The 27031-nt window shown below is 39.1% G+C and overlaps 2 protein-coding genes across 7 annotated transcripts in view; one reads left to right on the forward strand and one right to left on the reverse strand.

Moving 5' to 3' along the window:
* BMP2K (BMP2 inducible kinase) overlaps nucleotides 1–6175 on the forward strand; it is a 113310-nt gene extending 107135 nt beyond the window's left edge. For both annotated transcript variants that reach the window (XM_024579217.4, XM_045184885.3), the window contains one exon: nucleotides 1345–6175. In XM_024579217.4, the coding sequence (XP_024434985.3) occupies nucleotides 1345–2783 (1439 nt within the window). In that variant the 3' untranslated portion in view covers nucleotides 2784–6175. The remainder of the gene's footprint in view (nucleotides 1–1344) is intronic.
* On the reverse strand, nucleotides 2675–26950 carry PAQR3 (progestin and adipoQ receptor family member 3). 5 transcript variants are annotated; one of them, XM_024579178.4, is made up of 7 exons: nucleotides 26579–26950; nucleotides 23178–23340; nucleotides 18474–18629; nucleotides 16289–16486; nucleotides 13682–13772; nucleotides 10973–11121; nucleotides 2675–2811 (listed from the first exon to the last, which is right to left on the reverse strand). In XM_024579178.4, the coding sequence occupies exons 1-6, from the start codon at nucleotides 26761–26763 to the stop codon at nucleotides 10979–10981; spliced, it is 936 nt and encodes a 311-aa protein (XP_024434946.3). In that variant the 5' UTR covers nucleotides 26764–26950; the 3' UTR covers nucleotides 2675–2811; nucleotides 10973–10978. The 5 variants fall into 5 exon arrangements, with proteins under 5 accessions (XP_024434946.3, XP_053779500.1, XP_053779501.1 ...); XM_024579188.4 differs by lacking the exon at nucleotides 2675–2811 and adding an exon at nucleotides 8496–9606; XM_053923525.1 differs by lacking the exons at nucleotides 2675–2811; nucleotides 26579–26950 and adding an exon at nucleotides 21707–21808 and having other exon boundaries at nucleotides 8492–11121; nucleotides 23178–23309.
* Between the last annotated feature and the right edge of the window lie 81 nt (nucleotides 26951–27031).

A 27031-nucleotide genomic window follows, 5' to 3' on the forward strand; every position in this document is an offset into this window, starting at 1 on the left:
CTGAGTTTGAAGTGATGGTAGGGTACATATTAGTGATAAGTACTAGATGAATAAGATAATTGTGCATGGTAAGTGTTAGAGATCCAGTCATTATGGTGCATGTGACAATTAACGTCCATTAAGTTCAGACCCAGGGAAGACATGCTAAGGGAGGACAACCAAGGATCGAACCCTGGCGGACATACATGTTTAAGGAGATGCTGGTGAAAGAGGAGTCTACAAATATGACTAAGAAAGATTAGGGACGACAACAGAGCTGACTTCCAGAGAAAAGGAAATAACTCGAGGTGTCATGTGCCACCTCGAGTGGGAGCACCACGTTACTAGCGGGACAGTGGTAATCCTTCCATTGTAAGCTGATCAGTTTTCATGACTACAGACTATACTTCCAACCCTAGCTGACGTTTTAGAAAATATGTGATCTTAGAGGAGGAAAAAGGGTGAATGGATGTGCAGTTGGGTCAATTCAATTTGATCCCCACCTCTGGGAAATCAGTTCACTACACCAATGTATTGGGAGGGCAGCATATTTTCATGTAAACTAATACACTGTATCTGTAGTGTATACCATACAATGAAATTGTAAAGCGCTCTATTTGTGATGCAACTTTATTACCGATGATAATTATTGGTAGTGTTAGTTTTTTTTTTTTAAGGGTAGCATAACATATGCTTTTAATGTAATGTCTAGTATTACAGAAATGATAGCCAAAGGAAGATGTGTCATCTAGAGAAGGCAGGTGTCCCCCGCAGAGTTTCAGCTCAGTACCTGGTGCTTAGCTTTGGTCGGGCTGTGGGGATGCACATCATGTTGACCCGACTCATAAGGTACCAGTTTACAAAAAGCCAAAAACACGGAATGCCAATTAAGAAAATCACAGTGAAACATATAATTAAGCAGACAAGCTATTCATGCTTGTTGCTGTCTGGGAAAACTTTATAATAGAGTTGAAATATAAGCAGAAGGTTGTTTCGTAAATAAAAGATACTTGCAGGGTTATCTGAATGGTCTTATTTTGAAGGTGGGAGAAGGAAGTTTGCTTGTGTACTGTGTTCAGAGTTCTGGGTGTTATAAATAAAACCGAGTGTAGGTGAGGGCCAGTGACGAGCAGGTGGTACACAGGGAACAGAGACAAGTCATTCTGTCTACACTGAAGGAGCTGACCATCTAGGTGAGAACAAGTGCAGTTCCCTGAGCCTAAAGACAAGCAACTGACATCATTTCTTACTCTAAGGGAACTGGTATGAGGGATTTGGAATGCTTTGTGTTAATAAGTATTGTTCAGTGCACATGGTTTTTTGACATGCATTAGAATGCTATAATAATTTTCTTTGAACCTGCAGGTTCTCCTGAAAAGAAAATTGAACATTCATCCATGAATGAAGAAAACAGCTCTGCAAGCCCTATCAAGAATAGAAAGACAAGTCCAGTATCTAAAGACCACCGGGCTGGAAAGAAAAACTCAGCGAATTCATTACTACAGGGTCAAATGCAGAAGGGAAATGATGAATCTGAAAGTGATTTTGAGTCAGATCCCCCTTCTCCTAAGAGCAGTGAAGAGGAAGAGCAAGAGGATGAAGAAATTCTTCAGGGAGAACAGGGAGATTTCAATGACGATGACACTGAACCAGAAAATCTTGGTCATAGGCCCCTCCTCATGGACTCTGAAGATGAGGAAGAAGAAGAGAAACATAGCTCTGATTCTGAGTATGAACAGGCCAAAGCCAAGTACAGTGACGGGAGCCCTGCCTACAGAGACAAATCTGGCAGTGGACCAATCCAGGATCCTCATGTAACACTCCTCAGCCCAACCCAGTTACCCTGTGATGTTGCAGTGCAGACCCCCAAAGAGGAGTTTGATGTATTTGGTGCTGTCCCCTTCTTTGCAGTGCGTGCTCAACAGCCCCAGCAAAGAGAAAATGAGAAGAACCTCTCTCAACAAACCTATTTTCCTAGTGCGGGACTAGAGCAAGAGGAATTTGATGTATTCACAAAGGCACCCTTTAGCAAAAAGGCGAACATACAAGACGGCCGTGCTGTGGGGCCGGAAACGCAGACTCTCCCTGTTTGTCCCAAAAGTATAGATATATTTGGCTCCACTCCATTTCAGCCCTTTCCCACATCCACAAGTAAAAGTGACATCCACGAGGACCTTTTTGGGCTTGTGCCCTTTGAGGAAATAACTGGGAGTCAGCAGCAAAAAGTCAAACAGCGTAGCTTACAGAAACTGTCTTCACGCCAAAGGCGCACCAAACAGGATTTGTCCAAAAGTAACGGGAAGCGGCACCACGGCACGCCGACCAGCATGAAGAAGACCATGAAGCCTACCTACCGCACTCCAGAGAGGGCCCGCAGGCACAAAAAGGTGGGCCGCCGAGACTCTCAAAGCAGCAACGAATTTTTAACCATCTCAGACTCCAAGGAGAACATCAGTGTTACGCTGACTGATGGGAAAGACAGAGGGAATGTCCTGCCTCCTGAGGAGAGTCTGTTGGACCCCTTTGGGGCCAAGCCCTTCCATCCCCCAGACCTGCCGTGGCACCCTCCACATCAGGGCCTCAGTGACCTCCGTGCAGACCATAATCCCATGCTACCCGGGCGGCAAAGACCCAGTTCACTCCACGGGTCATTCCATAGTGCAGATGCGTTGAAAATGGATGATTTTGGTGCCGTCCCCTTTACAGAACTTGTGGTGCAAAGCATTACTTCACCTCAGTCCCAACAGTCCCAGTCAGTTGAATTAGACCCATTTGGTGCTGCTCCATTTCCTTCTAAACAGTAGATACTTCTGACGGACTCGGTGTTAACCCCTGTTTCAAAAAAGTATGAATAGTTTTATGAATTTGAAAGAAAATTGATTTGTATAGCCCTTTATATCATTCTTACAGGTCAATCAAAATAGGCGATTTTTAAATAAACCAAATAGAAAAAGGAAGTATCTCCACAGGGTAGTGACTCGGTGTCTCTTCCACGCAGGAAAAGAGGGAGCTGAACTGGGAGCTCTGACCCAGGGCTTCAGCTGCTGACTTGATGACAGCACAGAGATCCAGGGAAAGCATGTGGCTTGTTTCCCGTTTTCCAGCGCTGAAGAGGGACTGGGAAGCCGAGTTGTTATTTTTATACCAGAAGGTCACTTTTAGGTGTATGCCCTAGGCTCATTCCAGAATCCAGCATTAAAGCTAAGGCTGTCTGTACAAATACAGGTTGCACTTGTGGGTTTTTTAAAGATCTCTTCTAATTTCCTCACAGTAAAACAACTTTATTCTCATAAAGAATCAGAAAGTTACAATCTGGAGAATGCAGAGATTTTGGTCCTTATACCTTACTCTACAAAGCAGAGCCAGAAGTAGTTACTGTGCCTAAAACTTTCATTTTTAAAAACAAGTGCCATTAATATGGAATATCTACATAGAAGCCTAGAACAAAAACTTGAGAAAAAACAATACTTGAGGAATATTTAATATTCAGCTTTTGAATAGCTTCTTCCTCAAAACTTGTATTATCATGTCCCTAACAAAGTAGATTATTGAAAAACTGGGAGTGAGGACAAGGGTTATATAGAACTTTTATTTCAGGAAAAAAAAAATATGTAGCCGAATCCCTGAGTTTTTAAGATGTTTACAATGTAAAATCATGTTGCATTTAATAATGTACTTTATTAAATTACCACCTTCACCAAATATATTCCCGAAGTCACGAGCGACAGTTTTTCAGTTGGGTTTGCCGGGTGGAGTAGTTGTAAAGAAGAGCACAGAAGAGCAGGGAAAGCCACAAGCCTTATACACAGGGCTCTCAGCTCCTGCCACTAGGACCTCAGCACTGATAGGCGAGGTCTTACAATGGCTCTAAGTGTTCGATGATGCGGGACTCGTGTCTGGACTCTGCTGGTTGACTGTGTCTTTAGTGAAAAGAACTCAGCTACCAAATTGCCTTTTTTTTTTTTTTTACATCACAAATCCTAATTAGAAACTTGAGATTTTTTATAGAAATTGTCTAATAAGATAGAAATTATATATATGAATTAATGTGAATACAGTATCTGTGCTTCCTCTGTCTTCAAGTATTTTAAGTTATAATTAAATAACGGTCCTTCCCTATAATTAACTGATCCTTCCTTATGAAATTAACATTTAGAAGTTTCTAGAACTGTTAAAGGTTATTTACAAAAAGAGTGGAAACTCTTACCAACTGGCACTCTCCTTGATTGCTATATTTTAAATTAATTCTCTTTGAACCCAATTAAAATGTATTTTATGAGTAATTGTATTACTGATAGAATCTCTTAATTATAGTGTCCCAATGGGGATGAGCTATTTGCTTGTTTTCACAGTTCTAAACTTGGAAGCAAGGTATGTGTAACTATACCATATATTCATTTTTTATTGCTTCTCTTTTCTATTTTAAAACAGAAACAAATTTGGACAAACAGGGAAGCAATGTGTACATCAGTTAGCAGAGGCAGACCAAGCATTACATTACTGCTCACAAGTTACACTTTTAGAGTCCGACTGCACCCATTACTGTGCCAAAGGCAAATAGTGTGTTTGCACGTATTTTCTTTTTGTTTTCTGATTCTCAGGTTGAGTAATACTGCTAATGCAAATGCTTAAGTAGATGTTTTAAAAATCTTTACAAAGTAGATTCAAGGGACACTTTCTTTTAAAAGTGCAGACTTGATGATTACATACAGTAAATTCATGAACTACCAGTAGGTTTGTATCAAACAATAAATTTTTTTTTAATGAAAATCTGTTGGTTGATGTGCACAGTATGCTTCTTTGACTATTTTAGTCCTTGGCCTTGGTCTCTGCTAGACCTCATGAATTTTGTATTTAGAAGGGGTAGTGGATGAATTAGTGTGGTCTCCATAGGATGTAAGCATGAAAATACCTAGACTCTTTGATACCAGGCTTTGCTTACATTTGCTTTTAATCAATACACTGAATATTTTTTAATGACTTAGACACTGACATAGACACTTTGGCTTGTAATGTTGGATAAATTCTAAGGAAACAGCTTTGACATTGTTTAAAATATTTACATTCTCAAGTTTCTACGTCATAGCCCAGTGACTTCCCTCTTTTCAGATTATAGCTCAGAGGAAACACTTAGGATTCAGTAGGGGACACCGTGGGATAGAAGTGGGGAGATTCCCCTGTGCTGAAGTAGAGGCATTTTCCCAAGCAGTGTGGGATCAGTACTGCTCTCCGTTCTCGGTCATCTCCTCCCACTGCTGTTAGGATGGTAGGTGACTCAGTACAGCTGAGGCCCTGTCATTCCCTTGTGAGAATTATGAGAATAATGCTCCCAAGGCATGTGAAAAAGTTTAACAGCACCCCGTAAAAGTTTGGCTCTAAAACAGGTTGGTCCGATTCTTGTTTGAGGAAGGAAAGTTGAATAGAAATTATTTTGCTATTATTAATCAGGTGTCTGTCCTCTGTGCTGCTTTAGCATGTTAAAGAGTTGTAACTCGAAACCTGTAATACTTGAACATCATAAGGGAAGTTAAATATGAAGCTAGCAAAACTCTGAGGCCAAAGTTATTGTTTTTGCCCTAACAGCTTTAATCATGCTTGTTGATTTTGAGTAATCTATAGAAGTGGACCATTTGCTTAATTATTTTAATAGTGTCACTTCAGCAAAATGTTAATTTTAAAGATTAGCTTTTATAGCATTGAAGAATGTATCTGTTGAGACACAGAAGTTGCTTGGTATATAAATATATATATATTAAGTGGAGGAAGAAAGGTGGTAGGCTGCATGAAATTTTGACTGACTAGAATATTTATTCAAAAGTATCAGTCAGGGAAATGGTGTAAATGTTCCACCGACGCGCCCCACCCGTGCTGTGTGTGTGTGTGCACAGTGATGACGCTCTTCAGGACTGCAGGTAAATGCGCCTTTCCCTCTGCCCTGCTTATCGTCTAACAGTGTGATAGACTTGTCCTCATCTGGCTGGAGGAAAAGACTAAGGTGAGCCCACTCCTCCGCTTTGATGTTCCGCAGGCAGAGCGGTTTTCTCACTATTCAGCGCCTCTGCTTGGTTTATTTTAGGTTTTGGTACTGCATATAAGCATTGCTAGAAGGTACATGTGTATTAATATCAGTAGTCCTGAGGAGTGTGGGTACATTCATTTTAATATATGTAGAATGTTCATTACACCTTACTTTTCTTTTTAAGCAAAATTATTCATCATTTTAGGTTCACTATTGAGCTGACAAATCTACTGTGAGAATGAGATGGCAAATTTACTGTGAGAGTAAGAGAAATGAGTTTATTTGAAAACTTTTATACACACTGGTGTTTATATATTAAGATAAGTGTATGAACACACATGCACACACCTGTCACTTCTCTTCAGGGGAGTTAATGTGAATTTTTACAGTTTAAATAGAATTGCACCCACAATCATTACGAAAAGAACTTTCACTCCTAGAGAGGGTTTACAGGAGCCACTAAAAGAATATGGTAGACAGGTGAAAATGCACAGGGCCATCATTTAGGGTTATTTTTATTTAAAAACGTGTGCTACTTTTGAAAGAGACTTGTTTTTGATTATTATACTCTTTGTGATTGAAAGTCATCTAATAATAAGCAGGAAGGTAACAGTAAACTGCTTGTTAATTGCTGGCAAACAGCTTTAAGTGCACTTTCTTTGATTACACTTCCATTTTCTGTTAAACTTGAATTTTCTGAAGCCTTTTATGTACCACTAAGCAAGTAACTTTAACTTTTAATAAGCCTGATTTACATCTTTATTATATTTCTAATTGTTATAAGATGTACTTTCTAAGTAACTTCAATTCAAATATAGGTGGGAAACTGTTCTGAGGTAGAACCAGTTGCTTTTTTTCTTCTTATATAATTAAGCACTAACTTGATTTTACTACTTTGCCTTGACATTGCTTATTCCCATTGAATGAATGCTGTCCCCCGTTCATTTTGTGTTGTTTGAAATTTAAAGTTATTTTCTTACTGTATTTATCATATGTTTTAATAATCTGCTTTCTTTAAATGCAATAAATCCCAAATGAACTGCATATTCTTTATAATCAGTGACTTTGGAGTTTTTCATTTTTTGTCTTACTAAAAATTTTGGTTGTAAACTTCCATTCAGTTCTTTTACTCATAGCACAGACATTAAACACCTATTCTGTATCAGCTAGTGCAAGAGAAAATGAATAGGATTAGATCTCTGTTCTTAAAGGAGCTCACAGTTTAGATACAAGTAAGAAAACCCATTTTGACCTAGCATTTTTTGCAATAGAAATACTTAACAGCACGATTTGTTCAGGACTACAATTACTGATAACTTACGATAAAGCAAAAAACATAAGACTCTGAAGTAAGTTTTGAATGTTTGGCATAGTTTTTGCATTATGTATACTTTTTTAAACTCTTTAAAAACTTAAAATCTGGTTAAATAAAATATTGTAAACCTTGATTATGTCACAAAAGATGCTTTTGCAAGATAAAGAGAAGACCTATTTATTGGATTGCTGGACTAGGTTAGGGGTCAAAGTCATAATACCTATAATGTTATGTATTATTCCACAAACAGGCATCTTTAGATTGGTGGCTTGTGGAAAGATTCATCTTGTTATGAACTTTTTTATTGTTGAAGTAGTAACATTTATCTAAAGTTATGTGGAAGTTATATTAAAAAAACTGGAACGTACCGTTGAAATTCGGTTATAGTTAACTTCTTTAGAGACAAACTCACGCTGCAGTGAGAGCTATTTATATCGAATAGCTAACCCCTTAAAGAAGTCCAACTGCAGCCTCTTCTGTGAGATACAGCTAATATTCTCATATTGGAGGCATGAGTTTTTGAGGTTTATTTGTTTTACATTTAGGTAGTTTACTTTTGCTTCAAACGCTCAGCACTGTGGAGGTTACTGTGTTCTGTAGTGTTTTTGACCCCAGACTTATAGAGCAGGACTACATCCTTGGTGGCTATCAGTCCTGCCTTCTAAAGATGAAAGTTTACATTTCACAAGAGACTGCTACTGCTATTCCTTTTCCCTTCGGAAAACTACTCTCAAAGGAAGTTTCAGTTTTGGATCCTTATCTCCCTACTCTGCTACAGAATTTCAATAGCTTCTGAGCTGCTTTTCAATATAAGTACAGTTGTGCTAATGCATGTAGAAGACACTTCTGCCCCTCTAACAGCTGAGCTGACTCTTCACATACTGTGGCAGGAGGAGAAGTACCTGGAATGATGATTTTGGGTGGACGTGGACCTACTCAGCTCAGCAGTTGGCAGAAATCCGGAAGTGCAAGCTTTGCCCCTTGACATTTAATATAGGGCAAAGGATATCTCTCGGTAGGTACCTGCCAAATGGAGAGTTGTATAGACTTATGCCAGTCAATTACAGTCTTCAAATGGGTTACTTTGTCCAGGTGGGACGGCGTAAGGTATGACATGTAGTCCCTGAATCTAAAATTCCTGATTCTAAAATACGATTTTGAAGCTGTTATATATTATAAAGAATGAGAAGCAGCACTTTATATATGTAGTAAACCAGTTTATTTACATAATAACATTTTGCCATGCAGCTTGCGAATTGCACTCAGTTGAATGACAAAGACGACAAGCACTATCTTGCTATTTAAAAATGCCTTTATATAGAAAGATAATTGTCTCTTAACTGAGTTAACTACAACCTTATAAATCACTACAGACAATTTAAAACAGCGATGGATAATTTTAAAATATAAAGTCCTTCAGTACAGAGCTTTCATAGTTTACACATTGGTGAAGTTAAAACCAATCTTTTTAGTAGTGTAGCCAAACAGTGTACTTTTAATCTAATTTTAATAAATCTAGTAAAACAAAATTAACTTAAATATACATTATTACCGGCTCAGATTTGTAGGCAATTTTTAAATAGTTATTCTTTAACAATGTCTTAAAAATTTTGCCAGTAGTGATATGCACACAGTAGGTGGTCAATAAATGCTGATATACAGAAGTGTTTATAGTTGACAGCAATCCACATTCATTCATTCCCTACATTATAATAAATACATCACAGTAAAGATAAGAATGAGAAAGGATAGCTTTCTTACAATATTTGACACTTTCATGAAAAGATGAAATGTTTATGTGGTATAATTCTCCTTACAGTCAGATCTTTTCAATTAAAAAAAAAGTCTTAAACACATTATGCTTTTGATCTATTCAGATGACAAGTACTAAATAATTCATACACTGACCAAAAAGAATATTTTTAAAAATTAAAATAAAACTTAATGTTCAATATGTTTTTCAGAAGGTTTTGTAACAAAAATGGTGCCAGACCTAAAATAACTAGACTTCTCCTTTTAACATTAATTGTAAAGAGTCACTGTTTGGCCAAAATGACAAAGTATCTTTTTAAAAGCAATAAGATCATGTAGCCAATAAGGGATGTTACAGGGAAAATATATCATTACACCAAAATCTTCTATTTAGCACATGGATCAAATCTGGCTTTATGAGATAAAACAGCCATCTTCGAAGCAGTGTTCCATCATAATACAGTGTGTCCTTGGCCTACTGGGGAAAATTTTCCTTGCTGAGATACGAGCATGGGGGAATTTGTATTCCAAAAACACTACACTGAAAAAAATACAAAATTTTATAGATGCATAAACTGAGGTACATTAAAGTTAACATTCCTAGTATTATATGTACAATTGGCATTTTGGGAATAAGCTTCATGGTCAATCAACACTTCCGATATTTAGTAATTCCAAGGTCCTCAAGATACACCAATATTTAAAGCAGCTCATGTAAGCCCATTTAGAAACTTGGGTAATATTTTCTATTCCAATAAATATTTTCATAAGTGACTGCTTTAAGGGATTTAATTTAGGCATATGAAAAAGACCAAAGAACAAGAAGAGTGTTATGTTGTATGATAGGGAAAAGAGGTCTGTTTTTTAAGTATGTAAAATAAAATGCCAATTTAATGTTTCAGAGCACAGGTGAATAACCCGCCATCGAATGGGACATCTGCATGACTTTGTTCTAAGGCTTAAGGTTCACTGCAGGGTCAAGACTCGGCCACCTGGATTCTAAGGCCTTGGAAGTAGCACCCACATAGCTGGGAACCCCACCGTCAGGGCAGTCAGGATTGCAATTCAGGGAGGGGAAAGCTCTGTTGCAGCAGGGATGTGGAACCATAAAGCCGCAATCCACTGACAAGAGTTCAATTATTACATGGACTAAATAATCTTATTTGAAATTTTAAATAGCTTAAATGGCTAATTACTTGTTATCAGACTATAGAATTTGTCACCTGATCTTGTAGTCAGTTTTTAATGGTTTCTTATCTGATGGGAAATGATAATGCAAGTTCTTTCCTCATCTCAATACCTCTTTCAACTTAGAGAAGAGGTTTACAATTTTTGTTCTAGCAAACTAAAAAATCCACGTTCCTAGGGAGAAGAGAACCCACAGCTACAGAAAGTATCTTATGTGCCAGTTTTTCACAAACCATGTATTTAAAGGCTAGTGATGATCTGAAATCACTATCCTAGCTTGTGTTAGTTAAGCTTAGGCTATTGCAGCCATCGCCTTGATTAGGCACTTGAACTTGATCATCTACTATAAATACTTTCAGTTAAAGGAATCACACAGGATGACTCCATTTTATAATGGAGGTGAGCCCTTGCTAAGGAAGTTAAGCTGTTGTTAAGTGAAATGATTACTATTTCTATACTGGTTTCATATTCATTGGAATTCGGATGTTTCTTTTGAATGCCAACTAATTTTTACTTTCTGGAAATTAGTAGTTTTAAAGGCCTGTAAAGCAGTTACAATTACAGATCCAGAAGTGTACTTTTCCATTTTCGTAAGTGTTACTCATGAGATATTAAACAGGAAACAGGAAAAAGGAAAAGCTAAGGGAATTTTAGAAATATTGGGGTATACAATTCCCCGTTACATATTGCTTAACGACTGAACACCCAGGTGGCCATACCTGAATTCACAAGTGAGACACATAGTCCGGACAAGGCTTGCTGTGTCTGTACTGCATGACATACACTGTTGACTGGTGCCACCAGTATAACATCACTACTGCCAGGATGTGCCAGATTTGGTGGCTTGAACCGAGGTAGTTTAGTTGTCCTGGAAAGGAAGGTAGAGAGAGAGAATGTTGATTTTAATATTCTGACATTAGAATTAAACTAAATTTGTATTTTTGGCCTTAGAAATACAACTCAGCAACAGAAAGATTTTAGTAGTCTCAGAGCACGTGGAAACTGGCTATAGATTGAGTAAGAGCCAAATGTTTTTTAAGAAAGGATAAATTCATATTTGAGTCTAATTTTAAAATTTTATTCATAAGGTACACAGGTGAATTTTAGAAATACTATTCCAAATGTGTTTTCAAAAATCTAACTTGGTTAATTTCAGGAGTTTGGCCTTTAATCTGCCATGTCTCAATTTTTATCTGGTGAATAAGACATTCCATGTGAGAAGCAGAGGTCCGCGCTACAAACCATGGGGTTCATACGAAGCATACACATTTTTGTGACTGGCTGTAAGTCTGCTAGGGGCACTTTTATTTCAAGCAGGTGTGTAAGGAGAACGCTCAGATCGGAACTTTGAGTTATCAGACTGATGAAATAATCTGCAAAATGTAGTCAGTGATAGGTTACTTAAGGTTGGTTAGTTCATATACAACTTAGGAGAATTATTTCTCTTTGTGATTAAAGGTTAAATTCCAAGGAGATTAAATAATTAACATGTAGGATGCTTCAAAAATAAAATACGGAGCTATAGAAATTTAGTGGAAATCACTTTCTTACTCTAGGTGTTTCTATGGTTATATAATGTAAATGTCTCTAACCTTTTCTTTTTTTCTTACCAAGAAAAATAATCCGTATACTGTGTAGACTGCAAAGTGTAAGTCAACAGAATTCTTTCGGTAAGGGTTCTTAGCCCTTTTTTGTGTCACGGACCCCTTTGACAGTCTAATCAAGCCCACAGGTTCATTAAAAAAAAAGAAACTAGAGGATTAAAAAGAGAATTGACTATACTGTAATACAAGTATCACAGATCTATTAAATTCTGTCCATGGCCACCAGGGAGATGCCTGGACTCATTGAATACTATTGTGATATTTATGTAGTATTAAAAATTTAACCTGAGCTGAAAAATAAGTTCTTAGGTTTAAGTCTTTGGATTTTATGGTATTTACCCACCAATTCACCACCAATGCACATGCTTCTCTTTACAGTCGGGTCATAAATGAAGACTGGTGAGACAAGGTTTCGAAGCTGTTCATTTACGAACATCTGGGACGATCACTTTTATCTGTAGGCTTTCCATGGTCTCCCTGCCTGCACTGCTCAAAGGTACCTGGGGCACATTTTATATCAAGTTGATCTTGCAGAAATGTTAAGTTACATAACATTTGACCTTTTATAAGTGTCCTGTATTAGGCAACTGGGAACTCCTGAATATTTTAAGGCCTAACAATGCTAGAGAACTTTCATGGTTTAATTTTCTACACATGTCTGTGATGAAGAGGAAACAATTTTTTTTAAAGAATTATTATAAATAATGTGGTACAAAAATGTTTTACCAGAACTGTCTGCTGAGGAAAGTTCCAGCCCTGTCTTGGAGTATGGGTGTCCTTCAAATCAGGGACATGTCCTAATTATGTTCCCGAATCCTCATGTTTACAACACCCAGGTTGTCTGTATTCCACCTTATGGAAACTCAGCGGTAAAAACCGAGTGCACAGAGGAACGCCTGAGGCTCTACTGTCTCCTTCCAGATCAGGGTTTCTCATCCTTTCTTTTTCCCTACACACGTGAGGAGCGGCACAGTCCTGTCTGCAGTTCACTGTGGAAGGGATTCTCAACCCAGAGGAAAGGGTTGCAGTCTGCAGTTGGGATTAAGCTACTCCTGTACTTGCAGCCCCGCACTGACAAATCACTGCTTTAAAGGGCTCCGTCATTCCTGACTCAGCCAAAGCTCACTTGGACTTGCATCACCCTGCCCCTTACTAAACCGCAGATTCACAGGACTGGGGTAGAGGGACATCATTACAATAGTTGCTTACATTTACTGAGTGCTTATTACTTGTGAGGAAATGTGCTAAATCTAATCCTCACAATAACCCCATGAAAGAAAGTATAATCTCCATGTATCAGATCAGGAAATGAGCAAGAAAGCCTAAGTAACATGTTTAGTTTATGCAGCCAACTGAATGACCACGTGGGATTTGAATCCAAGTGGCCTTTATCTGTTTTATAGGACCTCATTATGGACAGATAGATTGTGAAGTGATCCTAACCCTGGCTTCTATTCACTATCTTCTTATTTGTAATTTTACATGTCTCTGCATCTATAAATTTTTAAGACTAAGTTGGTATATAAAGAAATAAACGGTAATTGATAATTAGTGCTCCACAAAAAAACAGTTGGCTGGGAGTCAAGACTTGTCATTAGTTCGCAATCGTGAAATGGTAGTAACCACACCTACTGGACTCAATTCACATTGTAAAGATGACAGGAAAAACTGGTGAAACCTTTGAAAGTTAAAAGTTTAGGTAACATTTGAGAATAGGAGAGCCAATCCATAATCAATAATGTTAAAATAAAACCAAATCTAAGTCTATACATCAACCATGCATTTAGAATAAAGCTACAAAATCAGTGTAAAAGCAGTACCTACCTGGAAAGTAGCGTTCTGGAACTTTGGAAATGTAGAACAGGAAAGCAAGAAGAGCGATCACGTACATCACAACCACACGGGGAGCAAAGTCCTGAAAAGTGAAACATGCTGTTCACAGATCTTCCTACTGTGACTGAAATCACAATTTATGAATCTGATTTACACATGGAACTCATAGGTAGATTACAATTAAGTCTGTTAAATCTGAATTGCTTTTGCAGATCTCTCCAGTAACAAATCTCATTCCTAATCCTGCACAAGAGTGGAACGCAGAGCATGCCCAAAGATTAGCATACTAAAGGAGATAGAGCCTTAATAAGGCGGAAGGTCCTACAATCTACAGCCCCATCTACAATACAGGTATATGGGTGGAGTGCATACAGGATGGAGTTACCAGATGAATAAGCGGAAAGACTGAAGACCAGGGCTTTGTGGCTAGACAGACCCAAGAGGTGCGGCCCAATAACGAAATCTGCTCCACCCTCCCAGGAAAAACGGTCTCCTTGAACACTACTGTGAGCCAGTCTGTCTCATAGCTCTCCTTGCCCTGAGAAAATTAGCCACCTATAATTTACATGTATTGTTCCTAATTCTGGATGTAAACCAATTTACCAATAAGCCACTTAAGAAATAACGACAAGTTACTTTTCTTCCCTCTTCAAATACCCAAGAATTGTCAGGGCCCTCCCTACATTCCAGATTCTCAGAATAATCAACCTAGATTTCTCGAACATTCTAGAACACAACTCCAGTCTGCTTTTCAGAATTGGCCCTTCTGGAACTTTTCTTTGGTTAAGTGTGTTTATTTCCACCTTTTAAAATCCTTTGAAATTTCTCTGGAAGTGTCCCTTTGCTTCTCCACTGGAATGATCATGAGCTTGTTGGAGTTCCATCTCTGAGAACCACTACCTTCCTAAGCCATATTTCTACTTCAAGATTTCTGCACATGGGAAAGTTCCCATTTTTTTTTTTCTGAGCTCTCTAAAATACACTACCTTAATGGATCTAGTTCTCTTTGTTATTATAAACTTAAAAGGAATGTGTCACCTAATCCCAAAATCTTGGTCACTTCTATGTCAACAATCAGTTATTAATTTCTGGTTAGAATTAAACTTGAGTGTCTGTTCCCTATTCCATTTTCTTTACTTATTTTCAGGAAATCACATTCTCAGAAAATGTTTTCATGGATAGCCAGGATCACTGAAGTTCCTCCTCACTATTGCCTCATCTTTCTATTTTTTTAAAAAAAATCCTTACCTGAGGACCTGCTTATTGATTTTAGAGAAAAGGAAGGAGGAGGGAGAGAGAGAGGGAGAGAAACATCAGTGTGAGAGAGAAACATTGACTGGTTGCCTCCCCCATGTGCTCTGACTGCGGACCAAACCCACAACGTAGGTATGTGCCCTGACTGGGAATCAAACTCACGACCTTTTGGTTTACAGGATGATACTCCAAACAACCAAAACACACCAGCCAGGGCTCTCCCTATTTCCTAGTCTTAGAAAGAAAGCATCCCCCTTGTTCTCAAGTGGGCAAAGTGTACAGACAGATTATCTCTCTCAATTCACTACATCATAGAACTTTCTCTTTTTAGTTTTATACCCAAATGTTTTCCATCATGCTGTTGCCAACTTCACGTAAGTATATGTAAGCCTCCCACACCTAAAATAATCTGATTCTTTTTAATACAACATATTTAAATTCCCATATTCCAGATGAAGTTCCCACTGCAAAAAGTGTATCTGATTTCTGCTAGATTTGGGGGCATGTTTACTTATGTTAAAAATTCTCAACTTTACTCTCTAGTGCATACTTAAAGCATTTCTATATGAATCTCTAAAAGTCTAATTTCTAATCCTATTTTCAAGAATATTCAGCAGTTATCACTGAGATTCTTCCTAATGTATTCTCACTATGTCCCCATCATCCACTCTAACAGCTCCTATTTCTCAATAAATTTTCTTTGCTGGGTCAAGTATGCTTCCATGGTTCCAGCTACCAATACAATAATGATTTTCATATCTTAATGACTGGTCTCAAACTCTAACCTAAATTTTATAAACTGTCTCCACTTACATCCCACAGGTACCTCAAACTCAATAGGTTCAAGAAAAAAGTCCTTCCCAACTCTTCCTCCTCCATTCGCGCGCGCGCGCGCGCGCGCGCCCACACCCACACCCACACCCACACCCACACCCACACCCACACACACACACACACACACTACTGGCTGCTCCTACTTCTGAACTGGCGTTATCACTGGTGGTATCCTCGCCTCAGCTGACAAAGCTAGAAAAGTGTGAATCACCTTCCACAGGTAAGGACTCGGGCACTTACACACTTGGGGTAACAGAAAGAGAAGGAAGAATGTATTATTTCACAGAAAGCCGTCTCAGACAAAAGTGGTAGGTAGACTTTATTTCAGTTCCTGCAAGGTATGCTTAGGCTTATTTGTAGAGATGTAAGAGTTATGGCATCAATATATAATTATGGACATGCTCTCAAATGACAAAGACCCATCCACTTGGCCTGATACTACTTTACCCAAAAGGAATAAAATTGAAAGGACACAAAAAATGGGAAAAATATGGACTGCATTGAACCTACCTGTACAATAGGTGCACCTGGCCCTCCATTGAGCCAAACCCAATGAAGAGTAGGAATCACTCCGTATCCCGAAACAGAACAAAAGATGATGGAACGAAGCCTCTGCCACTGCTGGGTGAGGTAACTGGGATGAATCTGCGCAAAGAACACGGCCAGGATCATGGCCAGCACTGTGACCAAGTACACCTGACGCCAGTACTGCAATGGAAGGCAGCCACGTTTTAGTTGTTGTTAATAAGGGAAGGAAACAGTAATTCTGGCTTCTACATTACACATTCCAAACTATTTACTGGGCATTTTCATTTCTGAACATGATTAGTTCCTTTGTTAAAAAAATGCACGTTCTACACACCTGTGTTAGGTTTCTTAGGATGACATACCAAATTTCAAAGTGAGCTGGTTAAGAGATCACACTTATCTTGTGAAACATAATCTAAAGACCTATGATACACTAGGGACAATTTATGTCCCGCAGAAACAAAGCCCACTATGACACGGACTTGCTCAGTGGGTGTGCTCACAGGCTGTGGGAGGGGCAAACATGGAAGCCAGTGATTATAATCTGAGGACAGAAGAGGGAGCAATCAATGTTACCTAGAGTAGCTAAAAAATGTTTCACAGGGGAGAGGACATCTAAACTGGGTCTTGAAGAATATGTAAGATTTTGTGGAGGGAGGAAGCTCTCAAGGGAAAAACAACAAACCCAGCACACGCAGCCACGTGCAGCAGGGAAGGGTTGAGAAGGGAGGCTGAAAGGCAGGTGTCCCGGCAGGCTTAAGTATTTGGAACTTTACCATGTTGGCAGAGGGGGAATACTGTTCTTTACGAATGGGGTCATGTGGCTGTTTTCAAATTGACTTAATTAGAAAGAGAACTCTGACATCAATGTAGGAAAGAATGAGTCTGACAGGAAGTCAGCTAGAAGATATAAGAATAACTGATTCAACAAGTGAATAGGAGCTTGGGTTCCTGTTAAACAAGGAAGATGGATGTGAGTACCAGATTCAGGAGGCATTTTTGAAATAGTCTTATTGGCTGACTGGATGTGTCAGAGGACAGCACAGGATGGCTTGACTGTTTCTAGTATGACAGGCCACACACATAGCTTATATTAATGGAGATAATGAACACAGGTGATCCAAATGTGGGATGTGTGCATATGTGTGTTGGGAGGAAAAAAACGGGGGGGCGTGAAAGAATGTTTATTTAAAACGGTGTTAGGTTTGAAGGGCAACTAGAGCATTTAGGTCTCTAAATGAGCAGTTGAAACCTGGTTTTGAAGCACAAAAGTTAGCATCTCATGGACGGAGTTCTTAACCTGGACAACAGGGACTTCTGTGGGGCTATTAGCTTCCTGAAATCACCTATCAAATTGTTTGGTTACTTTGTACCCAAATGTACATATTCCTCGATGGAGGGTCCATAGTGTGCAATCACATTCTCAAAGCAGCCTGTGTTCCTTAAAAGGTAAAGAGCCACTATGGCAAGTGAGTATTTGGAAAAGATTAGATACCAGAGGGAAGAACATTTTCCCTTTAAATGATCATGGACTGTAGCACCTTTAGCAGTTCTCCTTTCTCTTTAATCTGTCCTGACTTCTAGTTTTTCTGAAGAGATTTACAAAAAGTATCTGACTGATCTCTTTGATTATCTGGTATGTTTATAAAGACATAAGCAGAAAACAGGCTTCAGAGAAATGCAGAACAAGACGAGCAAAAACAATTCAAATACTACATGACTGTACTCACAGCCCCTAATTAGCATATTCCCTCTAAATTTTTTAAAAACATTTTCATGCAAAACTAACAAGTAGGAAGGCTGAGCAGGACATAAATTTTACTACTAAAGTAAAATCAATTTATAACAAGTTAATTGCATATATATTTAATTATATACTTATGTTCCAAACTAATTAGGCCTAAAGAGCAAATGGCTCACTTGTAAGTGGCTATAATTAATACAAGCTCTTACATTCAAACCAAATTTATGATTTTTCCCTGTGCTACTTTTACACTGCTGCTATGTTGACAGTTTTCTACGATTGTGTAGCACCAAAGTCTACACAAAACTCTTCTGTATTCTCTTGTAAGTTAATTATGTGCTTATTCAGAATTTCAAAGGAACAATGGCAAGAAAACCCGGACTTATATGAAAGGTAGAATGAAAAATGTTTTAAATTACTTACATTATTACAATAAAATGCATAAAATACTCCAGAGACATAGCAGCCCAGTATTCCAATAGAAATTCCTGCGTAATCTAATGCCATCCATCTTCGACAGGTTTTTTCTGATCGATGGCAGGAAAAAAGATGATAGCCCACAGAGCAAAGCATACAGACCTATGGAAAACAAAACAAAAATAACTGAAAGTGAAACAAAAAAAAATAAAGTGAAACACAAAGAAATTAAACCAACTCATGTGCGACATTCAGGAAGTGGTTAGGGCCAGCCCAGCCCAGGCTTTCCAGTCAAACACACCTGAGCTTGGAGCTCAGCTCTGGGCCTTAGAGTCGGGCAGGCCGCGTCATTTCTGCAGGCCTCAGTTTCCTCATGGGTAAAATGCGGGTAACGATCACATAAAGAAAAACATTTAAAATGACAGCTATTTTATAATATAAAAATTTAAATAGCACAATAGTAGAAAAATTATGCAATATGAATGTTTTAAAACTATCCACTGAGGTTTATTTTGATCCATGAATGAGTTTTCTTTGCAAAACAGGATTTACTATATAAGTAACACATGTCCGTAAAAAAAGTCAAAGAACAAAGAATTGTATGAACTTAAAAAGTAAACCCCTTCTGTTCAAATCTATTCCCCAAAAGGCAGCTATTCTTAACAGTTATGTCCTTTCAGATATTTTCAATAAGTATATCAAACATATATGTCTACATGCATAAACAATACGAATACACTGTTTTGAGATTAATCAAATGAAATCACATTAAACATTCTGTTCTGAAGTTTGCTTTCTCATTTAAGATTTTTCATGTCTATATGAGATTTCATTTCATTTTGTTGTGTCCAAGAAAAAATAATTATGACCTTGGTTTATATAATTGTCAAACTGAGAGCAAACTAATCTGATTCAATGGGCTGCTCTGAAAACTGCTAAGATTTCTATGGCTGAACTCCCTCCAGACACTGAATCCCTGCTGTGTGTCACACACTGGGGATACATGGATGAAACCTTCACTCAGATGGATTTTGCTGGAACAAGTGAACAAGTGACTAAGAAGTCCTACAGGACAAGTTAGTGCAGAGCACAATGAGGAAGCAGAGCGGGGAGGGCGCTGGCTCTGTGGGCGTGTGAATCTGGGAGGTGGGAGTTGTGGGTGGACACACCTCAAGTGGAGGGTAAAAGACTGATCTGGCATTCGTCAAGGACATAAACAAGGATGTGCACGTGGGTACTGGGAGGTTCACAGGAAAGCCACACATTGAGAAACAGAACCATTAAGCAGCGTCATGTGGCCTTCTTCATGGCACAATTATGAAAAATATAAACATCAATAAGTTTTAATGTCAATAGTATGGGCTAGGCGTGATGCTACTGAAGACTGCAAGTGCACCCTTGCAGAAAGGCTGAGAGACGAGGTTACAGAAGGAGCCCTGGGGAGCAACAACCAAAGCCCATGCTAGGCCAGTGACCGCGGGGGTGGAGAAAACAGGACAGATAAGCAATATGAAGTAGGTCAAATTGATAAACATTTGTAAGCAACTGCTGAGGCAGATAAATGGTCATCTAGCTGTTCCATAATTGGGTCATTAAACCCAATCCGTCCCCATAGCCTCAATATCAGTACTCAAAACAATGCACCTTGTCACCACCTCATTCCTTCATCCAGTCTAAAATCCTTACTTGGCTACGGCTTTGGCTACTACGCTACAAGTCAGTTTACTGAGCCAACTAAACATAATTCTAGCAGCCTGGTTATTTGTTTTCTCAGATTATCCTTGAGATTAAAGACAGTCAACCCAGAAAATTATCGAAGTATATATTCTCACTGAAAGGGAAAGACCCCATCGTCACAGTGTTTACTGACACAACACGGCATGCAGACGAGCACAGCCTGGACGCGGGCAGGCGGGCGGCGGGCTGTGAGGCAGCTGTGCATAGGCAACGTCAGGACGACTTTGAACCCAGAGTTCAAATGTGGTTACCTCTGGGAAGTGGAATTTTAAGTGACTTTTACTTTCTTCCACATACATTTTTGTTTGCTTGAATTTTTTCATGAGTATATCTTACAGTGGTAATAAAAAAACAACAATAAAGCTAATTTCTTTGTGAACAAGAAAATAAGAGGAAAAATACAGTATTGAAGAGAAAGTACAATACATAGTGTTAATAGAGAGCACTGAATTTTTAGTTTTAGGTTAACCTACATTTAGAACTGTATTTTGCCTTGTATAATATGCACCCACAGTTTTATGCACATTATACAGGGAATTATTGTACCCATGTATACTGCACACCCTCACTTTCCCCTCAAAAATCTGGGTGAAAATGTGCACATTATACGGCAAAATACAGTATGTCCTCTTTTAAAGGGATGTGTTATTGTTAGTTCCTTAAAAAAACTGACTGAAAGTGATCTGGCACATTGAGTATGTTTGTTTTCTTCTGTAAAACGTCTCACTCCATCAGGGTAGACAGAGTGTGACATCCTACGTCTAAACTCCTTGGCACAATAACCAAGTATCTCCAGCTCCTGCCTATCTCTCTGACCTCATCCTTCTCAATTCCCTCTCCCAGGATCCGACCACAAAGTCCAATGACTGCAAGTCTAGAAAGTGCTAAGCTGTCTCTTGCTTCGGGCCTTTATGAAAACTATTTTTTCTACTAAGTGCCCTGCCTCACTCCCTTCTGCCCTCCTCCCTGAGCGACCTGATCTTTAAGCCAGGTTGGTTTTGTTCAGCATGGTATTCCTGATGCCTAGCTTAGTACCTGGATTTAGATAGGAGGCATTTAAAAATATTTGTTGAACTGAATGTAAATGAACTGAATCTAGGGAAAGACGCTCTCAGATTCTACTCTTCTCTAAGACAGAAAGACCTCTGGGAAAGTTCGGAGCCCCTGAAATCACTTTCTGTTGTTCAGAATGCACTCTATTAATTTGGTTGGGGGGGAAGCACTGAGTGTACAAAATGAGGAAAACTGAAAAGAGAAAGAAATGTTATGTGCTTTAAAAATTAAATGTAAATCAATATTAACGCATATATTTATGGTTTACAATGCTACCTGCTGATTCGAAGAATTTGGGAGACCTGGGTGAACAAGTGATACATATAATTTCATAAAAATAACAGAAATGATATTTTTGAGTGGGAAGATGTACTTGCTTGTCTGTAGCTAGTTTTATAGGGTGTAACAAAAAGATCATCCTACTGCCAGTTAGGAGACCAGGATTTTACCGTCCTGTTGAATAATCTTGGGCAGATCACTGTAATACTTCGGGTGCTTCTTTACTGACAGTTTTGTAATCATTTCATCTTCATAGTTTTGTGATGCATTGTCTATTTAGACAAAGTATGAAAATTAGTATATATTCTCTGAACTAACGTCAGCTGAGGCTGGGCAGTAAAGGGATAAAGGGCAGGCCCTAGGGGTAGAAACACGTGAGATTCTCAAAGTAGGTAATACCCACATAACTAACAGGAGAGTAAACACCAGTTTTGCTCATTAATGGTTATTGACAGCACCACAGTCTGTGTTAAGATATATCTAAAATTTTAACTATGAAGTAACTAATTCATTTTAAAACTAGGGATGGATTCTCAGAGATATTTAGGCTTCAATCAGGATAAGAATTAAACCTGAAAAAGAGAATAATTTAAAAAATACTTAAAAGTCAGTTTTCTAATAATAACATAAAAATAGAGTATTCTTTCAGATAACTTTAAAATATTCCAGAAACTAGAATTCTAAAAAAAAAAAAAAAGGTATGGGCAAGGGGAAGGAGATTTTTCTGATATGCTTCTTAATCATTTAATTCCAAAGTTTTAATTTGAGTCAAAAGGTGAAGGTCTGAAATTAAACGATAAATAATAAAAGCAACAGCTGTGCAGCCTGCTTACAGATTCACCTTTCAAATCGAGTAGCAACAGGCTGACTGCAGGGAGTGCTGGCCTATGTGTGGAGGAAGTGGGATGACACCATTTTCTTTTCATTTTTATGATTTTCTGTACTTTGTGATTTTTAAATTTAAAAATGTCAACAGGATTTCGGTCCACATGTTTTCTTTTTTAGAATTATATGTTTGAAAAACTATTAATACAACTTCTAAAGGCTGTATTTAATACTATTGAAGACTTTTGAAGAAAAATGCTAAAGAACTAACAAATACAAGAGGTAGGAGGAGAAAGGGAAGTAGTGTCTGAAATCAGGCAAATGATAAAGGACCAAAGGAAATTAATGTTACAGGAACAGAAAAGGTCAATACCAGCAAAACAAGACATTACAGTTAAGATGGTATGGAAACAACAAATACAAAAATCACACATATAAATAGGAAAAAGATGAGAAATCTTCAACAAGGTTTAAACAGACACTAGGATTCTACTTCAGTCAAAACATAGTACAATCAGAGATTCCTATCTTGTATTAATCTCAAAGGAGAGATGTCTAAAAAGGGAAGGAGAAAAGGAAACAGAAATGTTCTCAATCTTTAAAAATTATTAGATTTCAAATATAATCCAATAATAACATCCAAATACACTTTCATAAAACATACTTTTTGTGTTTATACTATAAAAGCGAGTGAGCTAACCTATATGTTATCTTGGGACTTTTAAAGCAAGTGGTGGGTATGAAGGAAGATCACCTGCCCAAGGTTGTCTGACTCAAGTTCTCTTTACCAGCAAAAGTGTTCGTGAAATGACTTACCTGGAAGCAGAAAAGACAAATAGAACAAATTACAAAATCTTCTCTGGAGGCACTTGCCGAAGGTAACACAGATGTCATGTCATATATTCCCAGTGTGAAGAAGAGAAAGAAACCCAGCAGATGACTCCAGATGTTTACTGTCTCATTAGATAAAATAAACAAACTGGAAAACAAACAAATAGAAAAAACCATGCAGTTCAGAATCAAAGTGGCTCACTCACTATCAGCATTGAAGAGGGTAGGGACAATGTTTCTGGGTTACCTAACACTTGTTACTTTAAGACCTTAACGGCAAGAGCCCTTCTAAATCTGATACATCATTTAGTCTGATTAATCTCTCTAAGTTTCTTCACAACCAGTCTTAGGATCTTAGAGGTTTTATGGTGCTCACCTGTATTACCATATTGACCATTTTCTTCCTCACATTATAGTTATTCATGGATAAATTCCATCTCATCTGCCAGTCTATTAACTCCCTGATGGCTGGCACCATCCATCTTTATGATACCACTGTTCCAAGCCAGTGCCTTGCTCAAATTAGATGCTAAATGTCTACAGAAATAAATGTGCAGATTAAAACTGGTATTAGCTAGCATACTTTGATGTTCAATAATAAATCTCTAAAAGCCTTCTAAATGTTAGTTAGGCACAAACTTAAAATACCTTTTTAGTATTCATTAAACGCAAATACAAAATTAACTGGACTTGAGAGAAGGAGAATAATACAAACTGATTCACTGGAAATACCTTAAGACAGGCATGCTGAACAACTCTACTATGATTATTTTGAAACCATACCATTTTCCAGGTGGCATGTTCATTTTAGGAATAATAGGTTACTTTTAATATCGGTACTATCTGCTGTCTTTCAAAATGCTGATTAACTGGTTTGAGTTTAAGTAGTTATGGCTGCACTAGTGGCCAGTGTACCAGCCTGACCCCAAGTCGAAAGGCCTACAGCCCCTTCCCCTCCTCCATAACCAAGTAGCTCTGTGATCTTCAGCAAGTCACTGAGCCTCCGTGGCTTCATTTTCTTCATTTGGATGTTGCCGCAAGTCCCTCCCAGCTCCTCCCTTAATTCTGTGAAATGTTTCTTCTGCTGTGGATAGAACTCATCTGATTATTTATTGAAAGGTGATACCATGACAAAAAATTAAAATACTCTTGCTTGCATTTTTCTTGCAAAATACAATCTTTCTAAACTAAGGTCTTTGGCTTGCACTGATTCAGAATCCTCATCAGTAAGCGTTAACATACACCTCTAACCTACTGTGAACTGGCGGCAGTCACCATGGTGCTCATTTTCCCACAGCAAAAACAGCAGGGTCTCACATGATCAAACCATCACCAAGAATAAAGTGAATCTTGTGTCATGAGTTTCAGGCTTTGTTTTTTCCAAGCATCAAGTATAAAGACTATTATGTGCGTTTCGGGGTGGGGGATAGGATGCAGGAATGTGAGAGAACACATCTAACTACAGGTCTGTGCTGACAATTAATACTATACTCTGCCTATTGCTTTAGAACTTCTCATTTTGTGAAACTCAGTATAACCTGATTCACTGAACTGAGTGACACGATCTTGGCATGTTCCTGCCCGGTAACAGCGTATTGGCAGAACAGTTGTGACACAATACCTCTCATTTCTAAAATCTGTCCTGCTCATGCCTGAGAGCTAAAAGAGAGGGTGACAGCGGAAACCGGGAAGACCAAGCTGGAGGGAAGAGCACTTAGAAGAATATCCCAGTAGAGGACATACTCTTATTCTATGAGCAGCTAGGCCCAGATTCTGTTCAGCTTCAAATCAATAATCATCTCTTCATCATCTGTTCATCTTTGAACTCAATGATCATGAGATAAGGTATCATTTGTTGTGTGTTTAGGCCTGTGTAGGGTTTTACATATATAATCTCATTTAATCCACATTATTGCACTTTGTGAAGTAGCTATTGTGATGATCCTCCCTTTTACAAACAGGGAAAATAAAGCTCAAAGCTCAGAAAGGTTAACTTTTGTTCAAGGTCCCACAGCTGTTAAGTGGCAAATCTGGATACCCGAGTATTTTTTGACTCAGCAGCCCAAGATCTAAAGCACTAGATTTCATTTCTCTATCCACAATGTTTGGAATCTACTATCAGAATGCAGAGGACCACTGCTAGGTGGGTATAAAATATTTAAGGCAATTCACTACCTGCTCCATCCTTGTGGAGATTTATACCCACAGCAGGGCCCAGCTCTGATTTCTTCTATAGTAACTTATGCACAGGAGGCACTGCGGGGGGGAAAGATCACTTAGAATTCAAACTGTGAAGTCTGGTGGGCCACCCATTAAAGTCAAGAAGGGAATGGACATGATGTTACTTTGTGACTGTGAGTCTTAGAAATACTACTTTCAAGGTGGGACAAAAGAAGTGGGTAAAGACCATGCTGAAAAGGGCAAGAATCAGACATGTGGTTGCTGCCTGAGCTATTCAACAGCCCACATTCCAGCACTGGGGTTTGTCTCTATAAAGACCTGGAACTAGCCAACATCTGTATTAATTCTCTTAAGTGGGATCCAGTACCTAAGTACATACAGTGAATTTTAACAGAAATTCTGTTAAAAATTAATTTAGCTCTCCTAAGAATTAATTTTTCAGTTTTTTTTTTAAACCCAGGCTTTCAAGGTACTTTTGGTTTCAAAGATTTAGATGATGGAGAAATTCAGAGTTGCTTCTATAGTGCTCTAGGAGGGCAGTGTCCTTTACAGGCTCTCTTTGCTAACGTGCTTTTCCTACACAGCGCTTTTTCACAATGGTTATTATGTAATAGTGTAATTATCTATTTAATGTGTGTCACTCAGGCTGGTCCTCAGTAGCGTCATGAAACAAGAGCCGTGTCTGCTGTTCTCTGCACCACCTGGTTAAAGTCCCTGACACACAGCAAGGACTCCATAGTACCTACCGAAAGAATCGGTCATGGGTTTCTAAATATACATATATATATATATACATGGCAATGTGAACCTGTTTCCTATTATACAGGCATTTACCTGACCCCTAAGGTCCGAATTTCTATAGGGTTGCTCTAAAAATAAAGTTTAGGTATACACAGGGGCAAGTGTGGCCCAAGCACTGTCAGTGAGGTGTCCAACGTATATCCCAGCAGGCACCGAAAGGAATAAAAGATGTAAAAGCTATTTGTAAACAGCAAAGCGACAAAGGAGAGTTGGTAATCAAGATAATTATTATTATTCCGGCGGCGGAGGAGGGAAGATAACGAGAGAGGAGAGGTAGCAGAAAAGGATGAAAAGGATGGGCAAGGAAAGCAGCGGAGAGAGACGAGACAAAAACGGGGAAGGTGAGGAGGAGGGGCCGCCGGCGCGTCTCCCAGGCGCACCCCGCGGAGGCGGCCAGACTGTACCTTTTGATGCACAGCCTGGAGGGCAGGTAAGCCCGGTAGCCGTCGGTGATGTACGGATTGTCCTTGAGGGACACGGGGATCTGCTCGTAAGTGTACAGGCGAATGCCGCGGGGCACCAGGACCGGCCAGTACTGGTAGCTGCCCAGCTCGATGTAATGCGCGCTCTTCAGCAGCTTCTGATGCATCCTCCCCAGCCGTCGCCGCTCCCCCACCGGGAAGCTCCCCCAGGCCCCGCCTCCCCGGGGAGGGGGCTTCGCTGCCGCAGCCCCCGCCCCGGAGCCGGCGGACGCTGCGCGAGCTCCTACGACGCCGCTCGCCCAGGCCCGGCTGCGAGCACACACGGACTACTGCCGTCAGCGCTGCGGCTGACCGGCGGCGTCGCAGCCCGCTCTGACGTCAGCACGCCGCGGCGGGCTCCGCCCCTCGGCCGTCGCTGGGGCAACCCCAGCTGGG

The sequence above is a fragment of the Desmodus rotundus genome, chromosome 4, assembly GCF_022682495.2.
Source record: "Desmodus rotundus isolate HL8 chromosome 4, HLdesRot8A.1, whole genome shotgun sequence".
NCBI lineage: Eukaryota > Metazoa > Chordata > Mammalia > Chiroptera > Phyllostomidae > Desmodus > Desmodus rotundus.